Here is a 24,065-nt window from a genome sequence, read left to right as displayed (position 1 = left end):
AATCTGACCTTTTTTTGTTTTTCCTCACCCGAGGACATTTTCCCATTTTTTTGTTCAGGTAGAGTGGGAGGGAGAGAGAGGAACAGAGAGAGAGAGAGAAACATCGATGCGAAAGGAACACATCGAGTGGCTGCCACCCGCACAACCAACCAGGGCCGGGGACAAACTGCAACCGAGGTACACGCCCTTAGCGGGAACCGAACCCAGGTCTCTCAGGACCGCAGGTCGACGCTCTAACCGCTGAGCCAAACCGGCCAGGGCCCTTTTTTTGTTTTGTTACTCCTCACCGGAGGATATTTTCCCATTGACTTTTAGATAGAGTGGAAGGGAGGGAGGGAGGGAGGGAGGGAGGGAGGGAGAGGGGAGAGCAACATCAATGTGAGAGAGAAACCTCAATCGACTGCCTCCCGCACAACCCCAACCAGGATGGGATCAAACCTTCAACGCTTTGGTCCCCTGGCCGATGCTCGAACTGCTGAGCCAAACCAGCCAGGGCCGAGTCTTATCTTATCTTTTAAGGGAGCAATGCCACAGAATTTTTAGCCATCTGTAACCTGCCACAGAGGGGCCCTGGGCCTTGCTCCCTTCCCCAGGCCAAGCCCCAGTGAGGACACAGGAATCCCGGAAGAGTTTTGTGAGATCTGGGAGCAGATTGGTACCGCTTCTGGGGGTGAGCTTGGGAAATATCAGGACTCTGAAGAGATGGCTGTGTGGTGGGCACATAAATATGGAGCTTTAGACAGAGACCCCGAGTCCCAGCGTGGTGTGGGAGCTGAGGAATGGTTCCCATGTGTCCAGGAGACTGGAAGACACACTGAAAAAGAGTTGTCCCCCAAAGGCAGTGACCAGGGTAAAGGAGCCTCTGAGGACCATGTGGGATGTTGGGTGTCTCGAGAATGAAGTGTGGAGAGATGAAAAAGACTGCATCATCTCTTCCCCTTCTCTCACCTTGTTGCCTTGGGTTCACAAACACCCCTGAAAATTAGGCATAGCCCAAAGATAGCCAAAGGGGGGCTCTCACAGTTTGGGTTCCCCAGGAAGAAGGTTCTGTGTGGAGATTAGCCTGCGGGGTGTTTGTTAAGGTGTGTCCCGTGGAGGGGAGGGGATGGAAACAGGGCTGGGCAGAGGCAGAAGCTGGGTTGCCATGTGGTCTCACCGGAGACTCAGCCAACTCTGGGAGCTGCTCTGGAGCTGGGAGGGACCTTCAGAGTTACTCTGAGTTGGGGCCCGGGGGCCTCCCTTGTATATCCCTGCATTGATCAGGCACTGGATTCAGCCACAGGGAAGGGGACATGACCTTGGGTGAGGTGGCTCCCTGATGAGACAGAGGGTCTCCATGTGCCTTTTACAAAGAGGGAAGAACCTTCATCTTCCTTCCCTACAGATAAGAATGTAAAACCAGGACCACAGAGCTGTTGGCCTGTGCGCTGCCAAGTGTCCTTGCGAGCCAGGGCTGGTCCTCACTTTACCTTCCCCTCTGAAAGGCTGGAGAAGCTCTTAAGTCAAAGGCTCATATCTTGGTTTTCCAAGAACCATGACTCAAACGCGGTTGACAACTGCCCTGGCAGTCCATGAGCCCGTGGCCCTGCGAGATGGTTACCTTGTGCTAGTGGCTGGAATTAAATAGCATGTTGCATCTTGGACCCCTTTATATTTTCAAAGTGGGGGACACTCTTTGTGGGCAGCCAAGACCAAAGATGAACTGGGTGTGGAGGCTGGGCTGGCCGAAATCAGCCAGCAACATGTTGTGGAAATGAAACTCCGATCCCACAGACAGGAACTCGGGATGTCTGGCCAGCAAGGAAGAGGGGGGCTTTCTCCCGGGAAGCCATTGGCCGGGGAGTTTTCCGTGATGATGAGAAGGTTCCGTTCTGCTCTGTGTGAGAGGCTGGCTATCGGGCACCTGACATGGGGGTAGTGTGCTGGGTTGAATTGTACTGGGTTTGGCTAGTGGCTGCGGGACTGGACAGTCCGGTCTGAAGTCCTGCCCTGGACGCGTGGTCTGGGGGACAGCACCGGCATCTCCTGGGAGCTTGGGAAAGAACGCTGGTTTCGGGTCCTCCAGACCTGCCACCCAGAAGCTGCATTTGGCAAGCTTCCCGGGGCGCTTGTGTGTCCAATGGAGATGCTTTTTAAAGGACCCCAAAGCCTCGCATGCATCATCCCGTGGTTCAGTATGGAGGAGAGTGACCCGAGGATTGGAAAAGAACAGCGAGGTCCTGGGCCTCGGCTTGAAGGGTCTGGTTTAGACCTTGCCCAGCAGGGGGGTGTGAGGGCGCAGCGCTGTGAGGAGGAGGTCAGCCCCGGGGAGGTTTGGCTTCCAGGGCGGCGGAGAATCTATCAGAAGCCTGTCTTGCTTATTCTACAGGCCAGCGGGCGCTGTCCCGAGTCCTGAGCGACCCCCACCGCCCCCGTTTTACATAGCGGGGGGCAGCCTGAGAATCCTCCCATTTTGCCAAACTCAGCATCCTCCCCACTGATTGGAAAATACTTTTTGTGCTCTTCTTGTGGATCAAATGCATTTTATTTTATCTTTTTCTTTTTTTCCCACTCCCTCTTATTTCTATTCAGTTCTAGCTGTCAAGGCTGCTGTTTCAACCCATTCCTACTCGTTTTCATGGTCACATCCTTTTTTTTTTTTTTTTTTTTTTGAGGAAACAAAGTTACTGTGATTTCTGTCCTTCCTCCCCCACCTCCCAACTAGGTTTGAAATCTGTCTTTTTCAACAAGCATTTTTGCTTTGTTTTTTCCCTTGGAGCTTCACGGCTGTTTCTCTCCTTTTTATTTTCCAATCACCCTCTCTGATTTCTTGCAATGTATGTATTGAAGAAACTAGGTTATTCACCTGTAGAATCTCTTACAGTCTGGATTGCGTTGACTGTATTTCCATGGTGACATATAACCAGTTCTTCTGTCCCCTATATTTCTTGGAAATTGGTGGTTTGATAGAGGCTTGACCAGAGGCTTGGTCAATGTTTCTGGAAAGACCACTTCCCATGATACTGTTTTGTTTTTTTCTGGAGACAGACATGGTATGGTGTTTCTGTTTTTGAAATGTGGGCAGCCATCGATGGCCAGTGCCCAGGCCCATTCGTTCATTCGGGCTCGCAAATGGTGAGGTTCTAATTCCATATCCCTTCTTCGCTTATTGGCTCACATCCATCCAGAGTTCTTCCTCTCGACGTTCTGTTCCCTCGAGTTACAGTGTGAACAGGAGAAGCATGATGCATGCTTGCTTCTTTCCTTTTGCTAATTTTCAAAACAATGAGTAGATGCCCCGGTACTCTGACAGTGATTTTTGTGGATGGTGAAGAGTTGAACCTGACTTCTTCAGGGGGAAGATAGAACCCTCAAATTCTCTCAGCAGCTTTGCAGGAGAGGTGTTAATACGCCCATTTTTATAGATGGGGAACGGAGACTCAGAGGTGGCATGAAATCGTGGGTGGAAGGGCCAGGATTCTCTCTCAGGTCTGCCTGGCTGCAGAGACCAAACTCAGTTGCGTGGCCCACCCCTGCATGGGTCCATGCGCCTGCCCGTGAACCAATCTCTCTAGCCAAGGGAATCGGATGCACTTCGTGGCTCAGTCCCAGGTCCCAGGCTCCAACCGAGACTTCGTATCTGTGCCGTCTACCTCAATACTTTCAACGCAGATGCAGAATCTACCTTTTATGGGTGAACCCATTTGGATTACTAGAGATAGTAAATACTGATTAGAATGTAGCATAGAGCATTTCTTCAAGTTCTAGAAGCCATCGACCCCCTTTTTTCTCTTAAGAAAGCCCCCTGCCTGGGCCACAGCAGAGGCCGCCCCAAGCTGTCACAGAGGGCAAGCTCATGCTGCGCCCGGGGACCCGGCCCCCACCTGCTCTCTGCAGCCCACCTGCCCAGGGACGGAGAGCTGCTTGTCCTGGCTAAGGAGAGGCCCCCTGGGAATTATTTCTCTGGACCGGTTCCACGGCCTCACACGGCTGATATCTGCTCATTCCAGGCCAGGGCCCAGCCCGTGCGCTGTCGACACCAGATAATGTCAGCCCCCTGGCTGATATAGTGGCGGATGAGCAAACATTGGGCTGCTGGCGGAGTCCGCGACTTCCTGAGTGGCCACAATAGCAGATCCATTGAAGTTTAAACACACACAGCCTCACCACCCGTGCCCTTTGCGTTTGCCGGGAGATGAGTTTATTGGTGTAAATAGCCGGCCCTCATTTCCCCTCCAACTCGCACTTTGGATTTTAATCAGGGTCAACCCTGTCTGGCCTGCTGCTTCCTTTCCCGTCTGTAGGACCCACAGGCCAGCCCAGGGCTGCCCTCGGTCACACGGCTGGAAGCCACAGCGTCAGGACTCACCCAGCCTCTGGAACAAAACAACAGCAGAGCCTGGGCTAAGAGGGTGGCCTCCAGAGCCTGACAAGCGTGGGACCCACCACTTCCTTGGCTGGTCGCCTAGATTCTGTAAGCATTAGGTGCCCCCTCTGTGAGATGGGGTGATACGCGCACCCACCTCTCAGGGCTATCAGGAGCATACAGATGACCCGTCTGAGCCATGCCCCAGCGCCTGCGCCACAGGCAAGGTCAGCACCACCTCAATGCTGCTTGCAGGGGCCCCTCTTCTTTGGCGCTGGGCACGGGCTTCTAGATTGTAGTTCATCCTTTCTGTGCTCACGCGCTTCCGGTGGGAAGCAACTTGCATCAAGGCAGAAAGGTACAAGTGTGGCATGTGTGTGAATGTGATTTTTAAACTTTCTGGCCTCATGTGGGTTTCCTTTGCCCTGTGGGGCCCAGCAGGGGAAGGTAGTAGACTCACCAGGGTTTGTCAGTTGATGGCATTTATATGTTAGTCAATGGAAAATAGTTGTGTCAAAACAGAATTGTCATATAAGTAGTACTTTGTTGGAGTCATCCACCCATCCATCCATCCACCCATCCATCCATCCACTCATCCATCCAGCCATCCATCCATCCATCCATCCATCCACCCATCCATGTACCTATCCATCCATCCATCCATCCATCCATCCATCCATCCATCCACCCACCCACCCATCCACCCACCCATCCATTTATCCACCTACCCATTCATCCATCCATCCATCCATCCATCCATCCATCCATCCACCCATCCATGTACCTATCCATCCATCCATCCATCCATCCATCCATCCATCCATCCATCCACCCACCCACCCATCCACCCACCCATCCACCCACCCATCCATTTATCCACCTACCCATTCATCCATTCATTCATCCATCCATCCATCCATCCATCCATCCATCCATCCATCCACCCATCCATCTACCTATCCATCCATCCACCCACCCATTCATCCATCCATCCATCCATCCATCCATCCATCCATCCATCCACCCACCCACCCACCCATCCATCTACCTATCCATCCATCCATCCATCCATCCATCCATCCATCCACCCACCCACCCATCCATCTATCCATCCATCCATCCATCCATCCATCCATCCATCCATCCATCCCTCCCTTCATTGCCTTCTGTGCTTGCAGACCTCACAGAGCCACTGAAGATAATTTGTCCTGAATCCGCCAGACCCCAGGCCAGATTGGCTCTGCTGCTCCAGCCCCTCGTGGCAGGGGTGAGAGGGTTGAGCAGGTGTGGCTCCATCTCCTGTGTAACTCAGGTGTTCAAGTAACTACTTTAGAGACTCCACAACCCGAACTCCCCCAATTTTAACACTGAAAGTCCTGTATCTCTTAACATGCCTCAGTCCCAGACAAATGGGGAGAGTTGGTCACCCCACCTCATCCCCTTTGTGGTTTGGGCTCCCAAGCCCCCCTACACACACACGGGGACGATGTTGTTCCTCCCACCCTGCCTGAACTTCGGGTCGTGATGGGTCCCCTGCCTGCTCCCTGCTCAGCATTTCTCTTGGCACAGCCGGACGTCTTTCTCCTCCCACCTCGGTGCCCTGTAGGCAGCCGAGAGTCTTTGTCTGACACAGGGAACAAGGGGAGTGTTCATGAAAGAACACGGCTGCGTCCCTCCTGCCGCAAGGCTGTGAGCACACTCTGCCTCCGACGAGCTCCCTGTGACTACACAAAAACGGGGCTCTTTTCTTCCTGATGCCATTTCAGGTGAAGCCAAATATTTTTAAACTAGACCAACCACAGCTAAAGTGCTTGGACGTGGAGGTGAACGTCTGGCAGGTTCACACAAGTCCCTCGGATCAGTGGGAGGTGCTTTCAGCAGCAAGGACAATGCGTCACTGGGGGTCCCGCGATGGGCTCGGCGCTCCCTGCACAGCCTGGAGGTGGGCAGCTGCTGATACTGATCGAGGGACCAGTGGTGGTGGCGGGCTCAGAGTTGACGTCAGTGCCCTTCTCTAGGTCCCCTCGTGTCATAAAGTGGCAGCAGCAACTCCAAACATCACATCTTGTGCAGCTGAGCTCCAAGGAGAAGCAGGTGGCCTAGAACAGGGCCTCTCCTTTGCCTCCGACCCAGGGGAACGTCATCCCCAGAAGTCCCCTCTCCCCAGTGCACCTTCCCTTACACCTTATTGGCCACAACTGGGTCACACACCCACCCATAGGCCACGGGCAAGTCCCACCTTCTTTACAATCCAGGGGTCTCTGCCCAAAGTACTATCAGAGTTCCTCTGAGGGGCGGCTTTGGCTGGACCATCAGAAATGTGTTCTCAACGCTCTTCTGTGGGTGTCAGAAGCCTTGAGTTCTAATCCTGGTCCTGGCCCTGTTTCCGTCTTGCTCAGGTGTGAATAACACGATGAACCGGATGCATCATCCTCCAGTCCCGATGTGGCCCCTGTGGACCGCTCGGACAGGAAGTGAGGACAGTGAGCCCGTGCGGGCCTCTGTGTGCGGCTGCTTCTCATCAGGGGCTCCACAGACAGAAACGATTTTGAATGCGGGTAAACTTGATCCTTTCAAAGGGAACTTCTATCTTGGATGCTTCTGAGTGTCTGCAGGATTGGCTGGCCAGCATCTTGTCTTGTCTCCAGGGACTTTTTTTTTTTGCAGACACTGTACAGATATAGATATAGATACAGATATTGACACAGATACACATGTAATTATAGAGTGTGTTATCTGGTCATGTCGGCAGAGCAGATGGAGATCCATCTGTTGGGGAACGTTCCAGAGAAATCCAGCTAGGGCTGGGGCGGGAAGGGGGGGTGCGAACTGAGGGACAACTGAGGGCAAATGAGACTCAGGGGCTCAGGGCTGGCCCCCTATGTCTGCATTATAAGTGGCTGAGATAGGCCCCAGTTTGGTGCTCCTGGCTCCTCCAAGGGACTTGGGACTCGGACCAGCCAAATCTATCTTGCTGTTGGGTGACGGTGGACGAGTGATCCTGTGAAAAACCGAAGCTGTGCTGGCCCAGCTGGCAGGGCCCCTTGTGCACACGTCTGTACGTTGGAGGTGAGGGCGGCCGTCGTGTACGTTCAGCTGTTCTCCACCTGGAAGGAGAGACCCCGGCAGCTTTGCTGGAAGACTCGGGCCAGGGAGGTGAATGACTGGTGTGTGCCCAAGCAGCCAGTGGTTCGGAGGCTGACGCTAGTCTGCGATTTCCCAGCAACGCTCGGGGTTGGGAGGCCAGTGTGGTGGTAGTCAGCAGCTTTGGTTTATGGCTTTTTAAAAATGCTTTGCCTTTAAAATTCAGGATATTGCCCTGGCCAGTTTGGCTCAGCGGTTAGAGCGTCGGCCTGCGGTCCGGAGAGACCCGGGTTCGGTTCCCGCTAAGGGCGCGTACCTCGGTTGCAGTTTGTCCCCGGCCCTGGTTGGTCGTGCGGGTGGCAGCCACTCGATGTGTCCCTTCACGTCGATGTTTCTCTCTCTCTCTCCCTTCCTCTCTCTCCCTCTCACTCTATCTGTACAAAAAATGGAAAAAACATCCTCGGGTGAGGATAAAAAAAAAAAAAATTAAAATTCAGGATATTAGTCAATTCACCCTGAGAGCTTTGAGACAAAACCTTTCCCCAAATCTAGATCGTCCTGCCCTCTCACAAGCTCTCAAAGGTGGGAGAGGAGGCAGAAGGAGAGTCAGGGAGATACAACAGCAGAAGGAGCAGGAGAGTGTGAGAGGATTCTGACCATTCTTGCTGGCCTTGAAGCTCGAGGAAGGGTGGGGTGGTATGGCCAAGAACTGTGGGTGGCCCTCAGCTGCCAGCCAGCAAGGAAATGGGATCACAGTCCTACAGCTACAAGGAACTTTGTTCTGCCAAAAGCTGGAATGACCAAGGAAACAGACCCTCCTCAAGAGTCCCCAGGAAGGAGCATGACCCTGCTGACACCTTGATGTTAGCCCGTGAAACTCAGGTCTGACTTCGGATCTATAGAACTTTAAGACAATACATTTGTGTTGTTTAAGCTGCTAAGTTTGAGGTCGCTTATTACAGCAGCAATAGAAAACAAATACAAATGTTTGATCGCCCGGCCAGTGTGGTTCATTGGTTGAGGTCGCTGGTTTGATTCCCAGTCAGGGCACATGCCCAGATTGTGGGCCTGATCCCCAGTGGGGGGCATGCAGGAGGCAGCCAATTGATGTTCTCTCTCATCGATTTTTCTATCTCTCTCTCCTTCTCTCTTCCTCTCTCTCTAAAAATCAATAAAGAAAAAATATTTAAATAAATAATAAATAAATGTTATGGTGTCAGGCCTCTCCCTGCTTCAGAATATTCTGTTGCATAATAACTGATGTCATAGAAAAGATTCTAGAAGACCAGGCCATGGAGAAGGACTTAGGGCTCAGAAGCTCTTGGGTGAAGGCAAAGGGGTTATGAAAAAGTGGCATCTGAAAAACCCAGGGAACTGAGTGGAGGGAGAGCAATTTTCCCATAACAAAGACTAAAGCTGCCACAGCTGTTCCTTCCCTCCCCCGAGAAGGCACCAAGACCTGCAGAAGGACCGGTGGACTGGTAAGCAGGTACATGGTGGACAGGAACCGGGACAGGTGTGACAATACCCAAATGTAGGTGACACTCACCAGCAAATACACTTACTACTCATCCAATGACAGTTTAGTTGGGAAGAGTAGGTTTTTGTTCGTTCAGTCATTCCAGAGAGATTTGCTGAGCACATACTGTGCACCAGGCTCAGTCCTAAGTTCTGGGGATACAGTGGAGAACAAAACAGACCAGGTTCCTGCGTCTCCGGTGCTTACACTCTAGTAATGGGAGGTAGACAAGTGAACAAATAAACAAGGTAATTTCAGAAATTGACTTCTAGTACGAAGAAAATAAGAACCATTGTCTGTGATGGGCAGTGGTCGAGGAATTCTACTTGAGGCGGTGAGTTCACTGGAGCAGAGACCATGACCAGAAAGAGCAAGCTATGTGGTGGTTGGGGGGGATCATGTTTCAGAAAGGAGAAACAGCATGTTCAAAGGACCTGTGGTAGGAATGAGATTGGGATGTTCAAGAAAAGCATGCAAGGTGAACATCGTGGTGTGAGGGTGAGGGGAGAGGTGTGAAGTCAGGCTGGAGAGGTTCCCAGGGACTAGATCAGGAAGTCTTGTTGGCCAAGTTGAGGAGTTAGGATCTTATTTAAAGTACAGGGAGGGGGGAATGAAGGTACAGGGGAGTTCACTGGAGTTGGGTGATATGACGGGATACGTATTTTTAAGAAGGTCTTTCCATGCTGTGTGGAGAACGGGGAGAGGGAGCCAGGGAGGAGCGTGGAGTGAAGGAGAACAGTCAGGAAACCTCCACAGACGTCAGAGATGGTGATGACCTGGACGAGGGTAGTGTGCAGATGGCGAGAGGTGGAGAGGCTTTGGAAGAACAGGGCACAGGGCTCTCGATAAATTGTCCGCTGGGGAAGAGGGAGGGAGAGAGGACTTAGTGTGCCTTTCATGAGCCAAGATGGAGCCTGCCCTCTGAGAGACAGACACTGCCCGAAAACATTGTTTGCTTTGCTGGGAAATGTAAACATAAACTTCTCTGTTTGGGATACAGTTAGTGAGCTAAGGGCATGGAGTGCACCAGGTCTCAGAAAAAACGAGTGTCCATGGGAGATGGAGCGCTCTGCAGAGTCAACTCATTTACTCTCTAAATCAAGGCAATGAGGTGAGTGTTACTTTCACCTCTATTGCAGGTGAGGGAACAGGCACAGAGAGACTGAGTAACTGTCTTAGTTCACTCCTGGGATCACTCAGGTTCCAGCCACTGAGGGGGTAAAGCTGGGGTTTGGACACAGGCAACCTGACTCCAACTCTGAGCACTGAGATGCTAGGCCTCCTCAGCGGTGTGCTTGGTGTGCTTGTCATGTCTGTAATTAATCACGTGGCTTGAAAGTGTGGTTCTTCTTTGCCTAGCCGATGTGGCTCAGTGGTTGAGCATCGACCCAGGCACCAAGAGGTCACTGGTTCGATTCCCTGGTCAGGGCACATGCCCAGGCTGTGGGCCCAATCCCCAGTGGGGGGCATGCAGGAGTCAGCCAATCGATGTTCTCTCATCGATGTTTCTATTTCTCTCTCTCTCTCTAAAAATCAATAAAGAAAAAAAAATTTAAAAAAAAAAGAAAGTGTGGTTCTTCTAATCCATGAATATACTCATTTATTTCCAACATTGGCCCAAGTTAGACATTTAAGTCATTGGTTCTCAACAGGGGACAGTTTTGTCCCCCCAGGAGACATTAGGCAATGCTGACACATCCGTGGTAGTCACACCCGAAGGGGTGGAGTTACTGGCTCCTAAGCAACCTCAGTGCGCAGGAAGCCCCAGGACAGAGTGTCCAGCCCAGTGTCCGGTCGGGAAGCCCTGGCGAAGGTGAACAGGCTGGAGGACAGCACACATCCCCGTGAAGGGTGCTGAGCAGGGCCCAGCGACGGCCCAGCTGAGACATGCTCGGAAGGAGCCGCGTTCTCATTCCCAATTGCACGTTGTAGTCTGAGGGATGGGACGTAGCACAGACAGGACAGTCACCGCCTAGGTGTTAAGGAAGTGATTCCCAGGGCAATAAGGGCTCAGAGAGGGTATGTTCTCAAAGGAGTGCATCAGGCTTCAAGGAGGCGGCACCTGGGTGGAGGCCTCAACATGGAGCAAGGTTTAGGTGGGGCAGCAGTGTGGCAGTGAAGCCAGTGGGGCTCCCGTTTTTCTGAACATGCGGGAGGGGGCACCCCACTCCCACAGCGCTCTCTTTTCCTTCAGCGGAAGCCGCGTCCCTGGGACCCTGCTAGAAATTGTCGGAGACTCTGCCGGCTCCACTGGCGCTCTTGCCCCGAGCTGCGCTGTGGGACCCTGGAGACATGCAGGCATCTGTGGTTCTCTCCCTCCTCGGCTGTCTGGTGGTGCCAAGCGGCGCGGCGGTCCTGGGACGCTGCACGGTGGCTAAGAGGCTCCAAGAAGGAGGCCTGCGTGATTATGAGGGCTACAGCCTAGAAAACTGTGAGTGGGCCCCCTCAGACCTTCCCCCTCACCCTCTCCCTCTGCCCCCTGCCCAGGCTCCCCCGCTCCAGCCCTCCTCCGAACCACACACGCCTCCTGTTCCATCGTAGGGGTGTGTCTGGCTTATTTTGAGAGCAAGTTCAACCCTATGGCTGTCTACGAGAACACGCGTGATTCCTACACGGGCTTCGGCCTCTTTCAGATTCGCAACCCTGACTGGTGCGACAAGGGGAAGAACCGCTGCCACGTGTCCTGCTCCGGTAGGTCCCCTCCTCCGGTCCACCCCGGGCACCGGGGCCACAGCGTGGACCTCAGAGGTCTGCCTTCCTACTGGCCCCGCTTTACAAGTTTGGAGCAGGGAAGCCGGGGGCTTGGGGGGCAGTGCAGCATTGCCGGGGTACCCGGGCAGGAAGGACGGCTGTGAGCAGGCACAGCAGATGGCCTGGGACGGAGCAGTGGACACCCACACCCAGATGGGCGGAGGTATCACCATACTGAGAGGAGCCAGGAAGGAAGCTACAGGCCTTCGAGTCCACTGACCCTAAAGGGTGAGCGGAGAGGACTCCGGCTGGGCCTGACGTTACCCACGCTTGGCACCACACTCTCGCTCAAGGGAACAGAAGCTGCCCCTCTGACAGGCAAAAGTGGTCCCCGAGAGGGAACAGGAGTGGGCCAATCCACGGGGAGCTTGGCCCGAGTAGGAGGGTCCACGGACCTGTGGTCAAGAGGAGGTGGTTCCCCAAGACTGACTCATCCTGTGAGCATTTACCGAGCACCCACTAAGTGCCAGAGGAATGCATCACATCGCCAAGCTGTGGGAATCGGGCGGAGCACCCGCCGCCAGGGAGGGCACTGTCTTTGTCTCCTGCCCCTTGCCACGTCCCGAATGGTGGGGTCGTGGAGGACAGCAATGAAAGTGGAGAAGCGGAGCGGCACGTGGGCAAACTGAGGCTAAGCAAGGATTTGGAGTTTTGTTTACAAGCCTCCAGGGAGCACTGAAGTAAAGTTTTAAAGAAACGCGGTCAGACTAGACAGGGAAGGGGAGGCTTACTGAACGCAAGGAAGGCGGTATTGCTGTGGTCCCAGGTGGGAGGTCTCGGTTTCTACGTCCCAAGGAGGGGGTGACAGAAGGAATGCGTAGCCATGTTGGTTCCTCAGGGGCCCTCTCAGATGCTGTTCCTTCTGCCGGAACAATTTTCCTTCTGGGATTCCCTCAACCCTCTTTCTTTACCTACTCTTAGATGTCACTTGGCCCAATTACCCTTCTCCCTGGTCCTTCAAGTCTAATTTAGATGCTTCCACTCCACGTCCCACCATTCCAGATATTCTTTGTATTATAATTGACCATAATCTTTACCCGCTTCTAGACGGCAGTTTCTGAAGGCAGGGATTTATCGTATCGGTCATTCTATCCCCTCTACTTCTTATGATGCCTAGCAAAGGATGTTCACCATACACATGTATTTTTAATAAAAAATTATAAAGATTACAAGAAAAAGTCAATAGATTTAGTAAGAGATGGCCACATTCTGCCCCCTCCCAGTGTTATCTGAGAAAAATCTAGGGATAGATTTATTCGTGGAATTTCGCAGAAGCCTTCCTAATGTGAGCACCTCGTCCCTTCCCTGACATGCTCCGATTTAGTGGCCAAGTGGTGGATTGCTATCATTCCATTTTATTTTTTCCACAGCTTTACTGAATTCAAATTTAAATAAGACAATTGAATGCGCAAAGAAAATTGTAAAAGGAAAAAGAGGAATGGGAGCATGGTAAGTGGTACACCTTTAAATATTCTGTATTAATGACTTTTGCCCTTTTAATCTTAATCTTGGTCTGATTTTGGCTGCTTATCTGAAGTCCCAAACTCCTGGATCCTACTCACCAAGTTAAGCAGAACAATACCATTGAGTTCTACAACTCCAAGGCCACAGAAGGAAGGAAATAGTTATCAGTCAAATTGCCATAAGTTGAACAAAACCCCCCCCCCCCCCCCCACACACACACACACAAATCTTGTATAGGGTTATACAGGATGCTAGGATGAACATCCATGAAATACATTTCTGTGTATCTCTCTATTTCTTTCATATATATTCCCACAGAGTTTTTGAATACTTTAAAAGATCCTTGATACATGTTGTAAAATGACTCTTCAGCAAGCTTATACCAAATTTGCACTAATATTAATAGTTTAGTAGAATGCCTATTTACCACTACACTCTCACCAATTCAAAACCTTTGTCATTTGAAAGGTGAGTAAGAATTTTGTCATATCTTCTTTTGCATTTTATGATATCTCATTAGGGTGTTTTCTATTGTGTTATCTTTTTCTTATTAATTTGTTAGAATTATTGATATATTCTGGATAAAAGTTTTTTGTTGGATACATGTATTGCAAATATCTTCTTTTATCCCCTGGGCTGGTTATCTTTTCATTTTCTTCATGGAGTCTTGATAAACAGAGGTTCTTAGTCATAATCCAATGTAGTTTAATTGATCATTGCTTTTCCTTTATGGTTATTTTTGTATATTTTAAAATAATCTTTCCTATTCCTAGGTCATGAGGATATTCTTCTTAATTTTTTTCTAACAGCTTTATTGTTTTATCTTTCACATTTGGCTCTATAATACTTTTCTTTCTTTTTCTTGCCTTGTTGCATTGGCTAAGATCTCTAGTAAATGTTGAACGAAGATAGTAATGGCATTCTTATCTCATTCTCAGTCTCATAGTTAAGAAGTTCAATATTTTATCATTGAGTGAGGTATTTTCTTTAAATTTTCTGAAATACTTTTGATCAGATTATGAGTGTTCTTTTCCATTTTCAGATTGTTAAAAGATTTTTAAAAATCATGAGTAAGTGTTGAATTTTAGTTATTGAACTTTTAGTTTCTCTGCAATTCTGTGTTAGCCTAACTATTTTCCTTTTAAAATTCAAGTTGTTGTCTTTTTTCTTTATTGATCTTTATAGAGAGAGGAAGAGAGAGGCAGAGAGAGATAGAAACATCAATGAGAGAAAACATAAATAGGCTGCACTGGGAATTTGGCCCACAACCTGGGCATGTGCCCTGACTGGGAATCGAACTGGTGACCTGGTGGTACGTGGGTTGATGTTCAACCACTGAGCCACACCAGCTGGGCACTGTTGTCTTTTTTTATCTCTTTTCCTCCCATGGCTTTTCCCAAAGGTCATGTCTGGTTATCTTATTAAGGACATCAGTTTTAACAAATTTACTTCTAGATCTGCAGTATGCTGTCTTCAAAAGAATGTTTCTCTGAATTTCATGATAATGCCCGCCCCTTTCTACTTATAATATTTCCTCATAGGTCTCATGTTATTTTTCTCCTTTCTTGAATAAAGACAGATTTACCCATACTCAGTGTTTGCCAAATAGATAGGTGGTGTGACTTTTTCTTGTCTTTGCTTACTGCTACTTGGGTGATGGTCAGGCCCTCTTCTCAGATATCCATCTCAGCATCGATTGGTGCGGACATCTCTTAGCCCAATTTCCCATTTGGAGACTTTGCTGATGTACATGTCTGGTTCTTTCTCATAGGCTGAACCAGTGGAGCACATAAAAACTCTCCATTCTTAGGATGCACTGCTGTCACCTCCATGGCGGGTCTACGTTACCCAGTAGACACTGTGTCACCAATTCCCACCTTCCCCTGCCTTTGCTGCCTTCCCCTGCAGGCCACATCTCACAATAGACTGGCTGGTTGATTCTGGGCATTGTCTTCTGCAGTGAGATCGAGAAACAATGTCATATTTCCAGATTTTACATCTTACTATATCTGCAGTTAGGGTTTATCTTGCAGCTGATGTGTCCTTTCCCACAGTTGTTAAATCATTGATGCATCTTGCCACAGAAGACACCTTACAAGAGGAAATTCTTTCATCATAGCTACAATTTCTTGGCTGCTTCAGTGTGTAAGTTTTGTACAGTCACGTAAACATCATCACTAAAAAAGAGGAAACAGAGGCTCAGAGAAGTGGAATGCTTTATTCATGTCCACAGCACTGGAACTGATCCTGGATCTGTGCTTTTCCAAGCTCCAGCTTCTGAAGAGATGGCAATGGTTTGCACAGAGGATCCATGATCTGGTCATGCGAAGGCAACCGGAGCATTCTGTCCGGTTCTCCTGCTGGGGCAGGCTCAGGATTACCAAGCAGGATCAGCCAGTGGAGCAGGGGCAGATCTACAAGTGGGCTTGTTTCACTGGTGGAAGCCCGAGTGGTGTTCCTTACCATAACCCACAGGCCCTGGGAGCTGCGGAGACCTCGTCCAGAGTCTGGCAACAGGACATGTGTCCATCTCGGAGGTCGGGGCTTTGGATTTTCCTTTTTTGTCTTTTTCCTGTCTCTTTGGGAGCTAAGTTCAGCCAGAGACTTTTGTCTTTTTCTTGTCTCTCTATCTTCAGCATCTAGCTCTATGCTTGGCACATAATAGGTGCCCCCTAAACGCTTCTCGAAAGACCAAGGCTGCATTTGGGGCCATTATCCAGAAGGCATTTTAAAGATTTTTTTTGTTTTTTACTTTTTCATTTATTTCTAAAAATACAAAAACACACACATATTTAAAATTGAAAAATCAAAAACAAATTTCTTAGTAGCAGCCTCCTGAAGGTCAGCACTGTTACCATGTACACGCATATATTTTAAAATACACCTGGAATCCCAGTGTGCACCCTGACCTGCACCCAGCTGTTTTTCACTTATTAACAGAGCTTGCAGTGAATCCTGGCAAATCTCTACCCAGCAGTCTCTGCCATCTCTGTAACAGCGGCTGGGTACCCTGCTGTACTGATGCTGCAGGGGCTCATCTGCCAGCCCCTCATGGATGAGCATTTAGATTGTTTCCATTTCTGTTCCTGCTGCTGTTTCAAACACAGCTGCATGAGTATCTTGCTCTTAGAATGTTTATGTTCTTTCAAGTGTATTCTTAGGGAAATCCCTTGCAGAAGACTTGTTGGGACCATTCGGTGCATTGAAAAGTTGGGACAGATTGTTAAATTGGCATTTGGAGGGAGGTGGGGCGTTTCTTCCAGCTACACTACATCGGGGCGGGGGGGGGGGGGGTCTGTGTTCCCCTACCCAGCTCATTAGCCTGGAGCATTACAACTTGTGTGGTTTTTGGAAATGGTGACTTGTAAAATCTCATTCTGGTTCGCTTTGCATCTTTAAACCACACAATAAGTTGGGCATCTTTTCAGTCTTCATCAGCCATTTTTCTGTGAACTGCTTATTTATCTTCTTAGCCCATTTTTCTATTGGGATAATAGTGTTTTGTTTTTATTGATTTTTATACATGTCCTTTACAAATTTAAGGGTTATTACACCTTTGTCTATCATATCTATGTGAACTAGTTTTTCAGGGTTATTATTTGTCTTTTGACTTTGTTTATGGTCTTTTTATCACGCAGGAGTTTACATTTTCACAGAATCAAATCTCTCAATTTTTTTTTCTTTTTTTTTTTTGGTGGCTTCTGAGTTTTTATGAAATCTCCTTGTTAGAAAAGTTTTCCATACTCCAAGATTGTAAAGAAATCACACCATATTTTCCTCTGTATTAAAACAGTGCCTGGCACAAAATACATCTTATATTAAGTTTTTGTTAATTCAATTATAAAACAGAATTTTCATGGTTTTATGTTTTTATTTTTAAATTTCAGCCTTCTTGTAATTTATTTTGGTATAAAAAGTGAAGTAGGGCCCTGGCCGGTTTGGCTCAGCGGTTAGAGCGTCGGCCTGCGGTCCTGAGAGACCCGGGTTCGGTTCCCGCTAAGGGCGCGTACCTCGGTTGCAGTTTGTCCCCGGCCCTGGTCGGTTGTGCGGGTGGCAGCCACTCGATGTGTTCCTTTCACATCGATATTTCTCTCTCTCTCTTTGTTCCTCTCTCTCCCTCCCACTCTACCTGAACAAAAAATGGAAAAATGTCCTCGGGTGAGGATAAAAAAAAAAAGTGAAGTAGGGATCCAGCTTTATATTTTTCAAATGGCTAGTGGGTGTTCCCAACATCACTTATCCATTAACCCATTTTCTTCACTGATTTGATTGTTTTATTTTTAATTTTTAATGTGTTTTTTATTGATTTTTTTAGAGAGAGAGAGAAACATCAATGTGAGAGAGAAATATCGATCGGCTGCCTCCTGCATGCCCCCTAGTGGGGATCAAGCCCATAACCCAAGCATGTACCCTGACCAGGAACTGAACCAGGACCTCTCAGTCCATGGGACCATGCTCCACCCACTGAGCCACACCAGCTACCCATTTTTATTGTGTTTTAAAGTGGGAGTCCCCTGCCCTGGCCAGTTTGGCTCAGTGGTTGAGCGTCGGCCTGTGGACCAGAGAGTCTCGGGTTCAGTTCCTGCTAGGGGCACGTCCCACAAAAAAAATAAAGTGGGAGTCCCCTTATTAATGTGAACTATCTTCTGAAATAGTTCTCATACCTAGTCTTTTTCTTTTTCTATTTTATTTATTTATTTTTTTAAAATATATTTTATTTATTTTTTCTTTCATACCTAGTCTTGACTTCCCAATTAATTTGGAAGCTCGGCTGACTCTCTAGGGTAAGCACTAATGAGCTAAATCAGCCTCACTGCATCACACAAAGTAGAGAGATGTGGGGCTGGGCTGCTCGAGGCCTTCCTACTGGCTCAGAACCCCCAGTGCAGTGAGCTCTCCGTGGGCCAATCAGCAGCCACGTGCTTCCCAGAGCTCAGTCCAGCGGCTCTGCAGGGTGGGGGCAGACGGAAAGGGAGACCCTGCATGCCACAGGGGTCTCTTCGGCAGTGCCTGCCCAGGGCCATGGAGAGCCTCGGGATTTCTGAGAATATGTGTGTGTTTCCCCTGCTGCTTTATTCCCCAAGGGGCCAAGGACCCTGGAAGACTCATGGAGGCCTGCCCAGCTGAGCGGTGGGACCAACTAAACAGACTTCCGAACGGTCTGGTGGTTCCCACAGCTTCTGGGTTGGGATAGGAGGACCCGGGGTCTGGGTGCTGACACAGGGCTGGGAATAAGGGGTGACTTTTAGAGGTGCCAGGAGAGAAGATGGAGAAGCTCAGTCCAGCTGACCCGGGCAGGTTGAGGAGCTGCACGGAGTTCTGGCAGGTGAGGGGCGCAGCAGGTACATGGAAAGGTGAACAAGGCCCTGGCCCGGTACAGGGGTTCCCGTTTCAGATCTCGGGTCTGCCACGTGCTCATCATACGACCCTGGGCCAGTCCCAGAACTCTGATGCTCACTTCAGAGAAGTTAAAAATACTGACCTTGCAGGGTTGGGGGAATTTTGCTGTTCCCAGTTCCTCCTCCCCGTCTCATAGTGTGGGATTCATGGAAAGAGGTGTGTTCGTTGCTGGGGGCGGGTTTGGGGTGGGTGTGAGTGAGCACGAAGACCTAGGAAGCACCAGCATTCATGCCGGGATGTGGTGGAGGCAGCAAGAGACACACTTGAGATGCATGTGAGCCTTGAGAAATATGCCCCCGGCAGGAGTGGCGCACTCCCATGCCCCAGGGGCCTGGCGGGGTGTAAAGGGGCCCAGGGGGCCGGACTCCTGGAGATCCTGAGCTCTGACTCCCTGGACTTCCTCTCCGCAGGCCCGCCTGGACCACCAACTGCCAGAACTCCAACACTCTGGCCCGCTGGTTGGATGGATGCAAGCTGTAGCCGCCGGACGGCCCTCCAGACACTCCCGTCGCGTCTTCCTGTGTGTGGCTTTCACTTAATCCTGTTGACTATCTAGCTCACTGGTTGACAGCTCCAGATGAAAAAGGACCGAAGTTGCTTCATTCAGGCATGCAGGACGTAGAATAAACCAGCCACTTGCTCAACCTGGGCCGAAGGTCTCCACTTGCACAATTATATCGTGATCATTACTACAACCGTCGTTTGCCATGATCATGATTTATTATCACTCTCAGATGGAGGATTGGGAGGCAGAAAACGATCTGGAAAACAAGATGTGTCTATGAATATTGAACAGGGAAGGGGAGGAAAGAGTCGAAGAAAAGGGGAGTCCGAGTGGAGGAGAGGCCTCCAATCCACACGTGTCCACGCGGAGACACAGGTGGATGGGAGGAGCCCACAGAATTCTCCTTGCACTTCTTTGGAGAGAATCCAGTGACTGCTCTCTCTTATAAAAAGTTAAGTTTTTAGAAGTTATCAGTAACACACGCTCGCACCAGAGAAGTTGTGAAAGATACAGAAACATGAAGAAGGAGCATCTGCACATGGTGCGGATACCCAGAGACCCCAGCTCCGTGCTCTGGTGGCATTCCACCTCGGTCCCCTTTCTGTAGATGGGGTTCTTCTTTTTCAACAGTGCTGTCATTACAAAACCCCGGGGAGAGTTTTGTCCCTCTCTTTTTAGAAAGAAAAACATGGTAATACATTGTTCCCCTAGATGCATTTCGATTTGAAGCAGAAAGGGGTTCATTTCTGAAGCGTAGAGGCTCAGAGGATCTTGCCGAGGAGGGAGCTTCCAGGGCACCTGCGGGAACCGAGCTGTGGCGGGTTAGGGAACAGTCCTTAACCCCAGCCCTGTGCAGGAAGGAGAGCACTGGAGGGCGCTGGGAGGGCTTGCGGACAGCACGTGCTTCCCCGAGGTGTTAGCGATTCTTCAGAATGAAATCCCAGTGCCGGTTAATATTCCACTGTGTGAACGCACCGCATTTCACACACTTGCCCCTATACCGTCAGATGTGTAGAAACCAGTGCAAATTTGCTGCAGCGCCCGTTTGTGGCTGCCCTCTCTCCATTTTCTACACTTTTGAAATGACACAAGCAACCTATATTTGGTGAAGAAAACTTGAAGAGTACAGATGGTCGCAAAGTAGGAAAGTAAAGACACCCACCAGCCCCTTGCTGGAAGTGGAAGTTTTCTTCATTGTCCCGCAGCTGCAGGATGGCTGGTGGCAATCTTCCCGCGCACCCTCCCCCTTCACTGTGAGTGTGCATCCCGTCCTCCAACTCGGACTCCTCCTATGAACACGGTCTGTCCTGTGCTGGGCTCAGACGATCTTCTGTGGTCTGAATATTTCCAGGTCTATGACAGGGACCAGCACTGTGTTTAACGCCTGCACACTGTCCCTTTATGTGGACAAACTATAATGCACGTAACCCTCTGCTCGTCTCTTCCATCTACACAAAAAGTCAACGACATGAGCGAGTCATGGCCACCTAATAGGCAGGCAGGACCTTCTGGTAGTTTTTATTTTAGACACTTTTAGAAAGGAGAAGAAAGAGCTATAAGTTAGAATTTCAGGGGCAGAACTTTTACTCGAGGTCAGTAATGATCGGTCAGCGTAACCAGTTGGTTTCACAGAGCTTCCCCCGCTCTCTAGAGGAGAGGGACTCCCGCTCCACCCACGCAGCAGGAGCAGGCAGCACGGCGCGGCGGGGCAGGGCTGGCTGTGGAGGCCAGCGAGACGCATTTGAGACCGTGACAGCAGCGTCCTTACTGGGCTGGGAAGCCCACACTGTTTCTGAGGGTGGGTCCCAAAGTCATAATGCACCTGACCTCAACCCAACCTTAACCCAGACATTAATGACAACCTGTAATTGACATGAGCACTGTCTCCTTCCAGCCCATTACTTCTGCCCTGGCCCATCATCATCCCCTAATGGCCACTTGTGTCAACATGGGCGTGAGGCTTGAGGACAAAGCAAATGTTAGTGTATCGATTGGAAAAGCCTCCCTAGGGTTTCCCAACATCACCTCCTGGCTTGGCGCACTCAAACCCACTGATAACGGGCATTACAATAAGCATTCATTCCGGGGCCGGTTCTCCCTGTCTGGTTTGCAGAATGTTCACAGCTGGAATAAGAACTCTCGGTAGCAACGACTCCTGCTACTGTTACTTCTATCACCAGCAGCTACCGTATTAACTCCAATTTTACACATATTACACGTTTAGGCCTTTACATACAATATTTTCAGACCTTGGAAAACCTTACAAGGTAGGTATGAATTATAACCATGTCACAGGTGGAGAAACTGAGGTTTGCAGGGACTAGATTGACTACATAACTTGGCTTTGCTCCAGTCTGATAAGTGAGGGAGATAGATTTGGTATCTCCACAAAACCTATATAGCTCCTCCACACAGCCCCCTCCAAACCCTGCTACCACATTGGTGTTAATTCTCCATTCTACCCATTAGCTGGAAAATCAGGTCTCCAGTTTTGTTTTGTTTTTAATCCTCACCTGAGGACATTTTTCCATTTTTTGTTCAGACAGAGTGGGAGGAAGAGAGAGAGAGAGAAACATCGACGTGAAAGGGACACATCGAGTGGCTGCCACCCACACGACCCAACCAGAGCGGGGACAAACTGCAACCGAGGCACATGCCCTTAGCAGGAACCGAACCCAGGTCTCTCTGGACCGCAGACCAATGCTCTAACCGCTGAGCCAAACCAGCCAGGGCAGGTCTCCAGTTTTTTAATGAAGACTTTGCATTGCCTGGCTGGAGTGGCTCAGTGGTTGAGCCTTGACCCATGCACCAGGAGGTTGCCAGTTCGATTCCCAGTCAGGGCACATACCCAGGTTGTGGGCCTGATCCCCATGGGGGGCATGCAGGAGGTGTCCAACTGATGTTCTCCCTCATCGATATTTCTATCTTTCTCTCTCTTCCTGTCTCTCTAAAATTCAATAAAGAAAAAAAAAAAGACTTTGCATTGAAGAGGTTTTAGGCAATTGGCATTGAACAATGGATCATTGTTCCAGCGCCCAATCCAAAGGCTGGAAAATCCGGGCTCTATGAGATGAAGTCACTTTCTCAATTACATAAATCCAGTCAATAGAGAAGGCAATGTGGTAACTAACGTGTACCCCTTCCAAACTGTCATGTTAAAAACTACCTTGTTCCCGTTAAAATGCTGAACCCTGGGCCATGCCCCGTATCCACTGAGTCCCTGATCTTCCGGTGTGGGGCCTGGGGATCTGTGTTTTTAACAAGGGTCCCCAGATCAATCTGATCCTTGGGAAACTGGGAGAGACTGGTGGGTGGGAAAAGCAAGGGCTGGGAAGAGTCAGACGTGGGGATCGTTCCTGGCTCTGCCACTCCTGCGCCCCCCGATTCTCCGAGCCTCGGCTCTCCTCCTTGTAGACTGAAATGAACGACCTCGGCTGGGCTGGCCACACTGTGGTGGCGTTCAGGGGGAGACAGCGAGGCCGTGGGGGCTTCTGATTTATGGGTCCTTTTCCTGTTTCCCCGCGCCAAGGTGACCGCATGAGCAAAGATACTGCCACAGATCTGCCATCAGGAGGGCCCGGGGTCGGGTGTGTGGCCCTGATGTCTGGTGCCATGGGTATCCAAGCATCGCTTGGCCAAGTTAGTGACTGGAGCAAGGAGATTGTGTCTTACCCTTAGGACACTACCTTCTAGACTTTCCCTTAAAGAGTAGCTGGTTTTTATTTTGTGCTGTAGGATCCAGGGGGTCCCGGAGGTGGCGGCGCTGGGAGACAGATGACTACACGACTCAGAGGCAGTGTGACACTGTTCCGATTTATTGAACGTTTTTATGTGCTTATATACTTTTTTGGCATGAGTTTAACATTTGTGGTTATAGAAGTAGGGAGTTTCATTCCATTGTACCAGGATGTTAGTTTCATTTTTGTCAGAATTAATTTATAACCTTTTGTGTTTATAGATACAAAGAAGGGAGTAGAGTAACCTATAAGGTGAGACAGTTTTCTATAGGCCCTTTGTCTGAGATTAATCGTTGACCTTTATTTAAAATCTAGTTCTGGGTTTTTAGATCAGCTAGTTTTTGATTTACCTCCCTAGCTAACTCAGGACAGCATTCCTTATAAAACCTATTCAATTGCAGTGATTGAGATTTCTTTTGTTTCTTTGTGCATAAGCACCAAGGGGGACCTTGGCGTGCCGACCGGTCCATGAAGGCGAGCTTGCGTAAGGAACGTGTGGTCCGTCTTTGTTACCTATTCTTATTCTGTCTGGGGAGGAGGCACAGGAGTATAAGGTGCCTCCATTAGTCCTATCTGTCACAATTCACCCATGAATTGTTTATTAGGGACTTTCGGGGGAAATTGTTACCTAATTGAGTTAGTAAATGATTAAGACAGTCTGGACATGCAGTGGTGATTGTTTCAGGGGAAGCTGGAGTTTCTTCAGAATTTAGTCGAAGAGGCATGATTTCGGATATCGTGTTTGTTATTCCCGGGTTAGTCATATGGTAGAATAACAATTCCCAGGATTATAATCCCCGTAATACCGATCAATCCCACCCCCCGCCACCTCCTCTTCCTAGAAGACGCATCCTTGACGCTTCCTCTCCACGCCCGGACTTGGTCCGGCAACGTGGCTGGAAGAGGCCGGGCAGTTTTGAATCTCAAATCCTACGTACTTCTGAGGCTAGAGGTGAGCCAGGCACCCCTGCTCCCCACTGATGCTTCCACCTTCCTCCCTAGACCCCTCAGCCTCTTCCAAGCAGGAGCTGCTTCTCCACCGTCCTGCCCTGACCTTCCTTCACAGAAGGTTTTGGCTCCTGCCTGCTCACTGTCTTCCCCACCACCACGGGAGTCAGTGTTCCTGGTGGTCTCCGTATCTACGTAAACAAGCCACCAGCGCCCTGCGTCTCAGTTCCTAGAGGTCATTGCCTGCAAAGGTCTTGTCCTCCTCCTCACTTCAGCCACGCTTGACCCTTGTCATTACTAATATTCGCCACC

General features: G+C 49.8%; 1 protein-coding gene across 3 annotated transcripts; it reads left to right on the top strand.

The window, feature by feature from the left end:
• Positions 1–556: 556 nt before the first annotated feature.
• LYZL4 (lysozyme like 4) lies at positions 557–19,206 on the top strand. Of its 3 annotated transcripts, XM_036267138.1 has the most exons (6): positions 651–670; positions 9,949–10,059; positions 11,143–11,379; positions 11,490–11,639; positions 13,070–13,148; positions 18,974–19,206. In XM_036267138.1, exons 3-6 carry the CDS (start codon positions 11,241–11,243, stop codon positions 19,041–19,043), a joined length of 438 nt encoding a protein of 145 aa, XP_036123031.1. In that variant the 5' UTR covers positions 651–670; positions 9,949–10,059; positions 11,143–11,240; the 3' UTR covers positions 19,044–19,206. The 3 variants fall into 3 exon arrangements, with proteins under 3 accessions (XP_036123030.1, XP_036123028.1, XP_036123031.1); XM_036267137.1 differs by lacking the exon at positions 9,949–10,059 and having other exon boundaries at positions 557–655; XM_036267135.1 differs by lacking the exon at positions 9,949–10,059 and having other exon boundaries at positions 557–670.
• The last annotated feature ends 4,859 nt before the right edge of the window (positions 19,207–24,065 follow it).

The sequence above is a fragment of the Molossus molossus genome, unplaced genomic scaffold, assembly GCF_014108415.1.
Source record: "Molossus molossus isolate mMolMol1 unplaced genomic scaffold, mMolMol1.p scaffold_m16_p_18, whole genome shotgun sequence".
NCBI classification, from domain to species: Eukaryota; Metazoa; Chordata; class Mammalia; order Chiroptera; family Molossidae; genus Molossus; species Molossus molossus.
The sequence above is the reverse complement of the archived record's forward strand: the minus strand, read 5'-3'. Positions and strand labels throughout refer to the sequence as shown.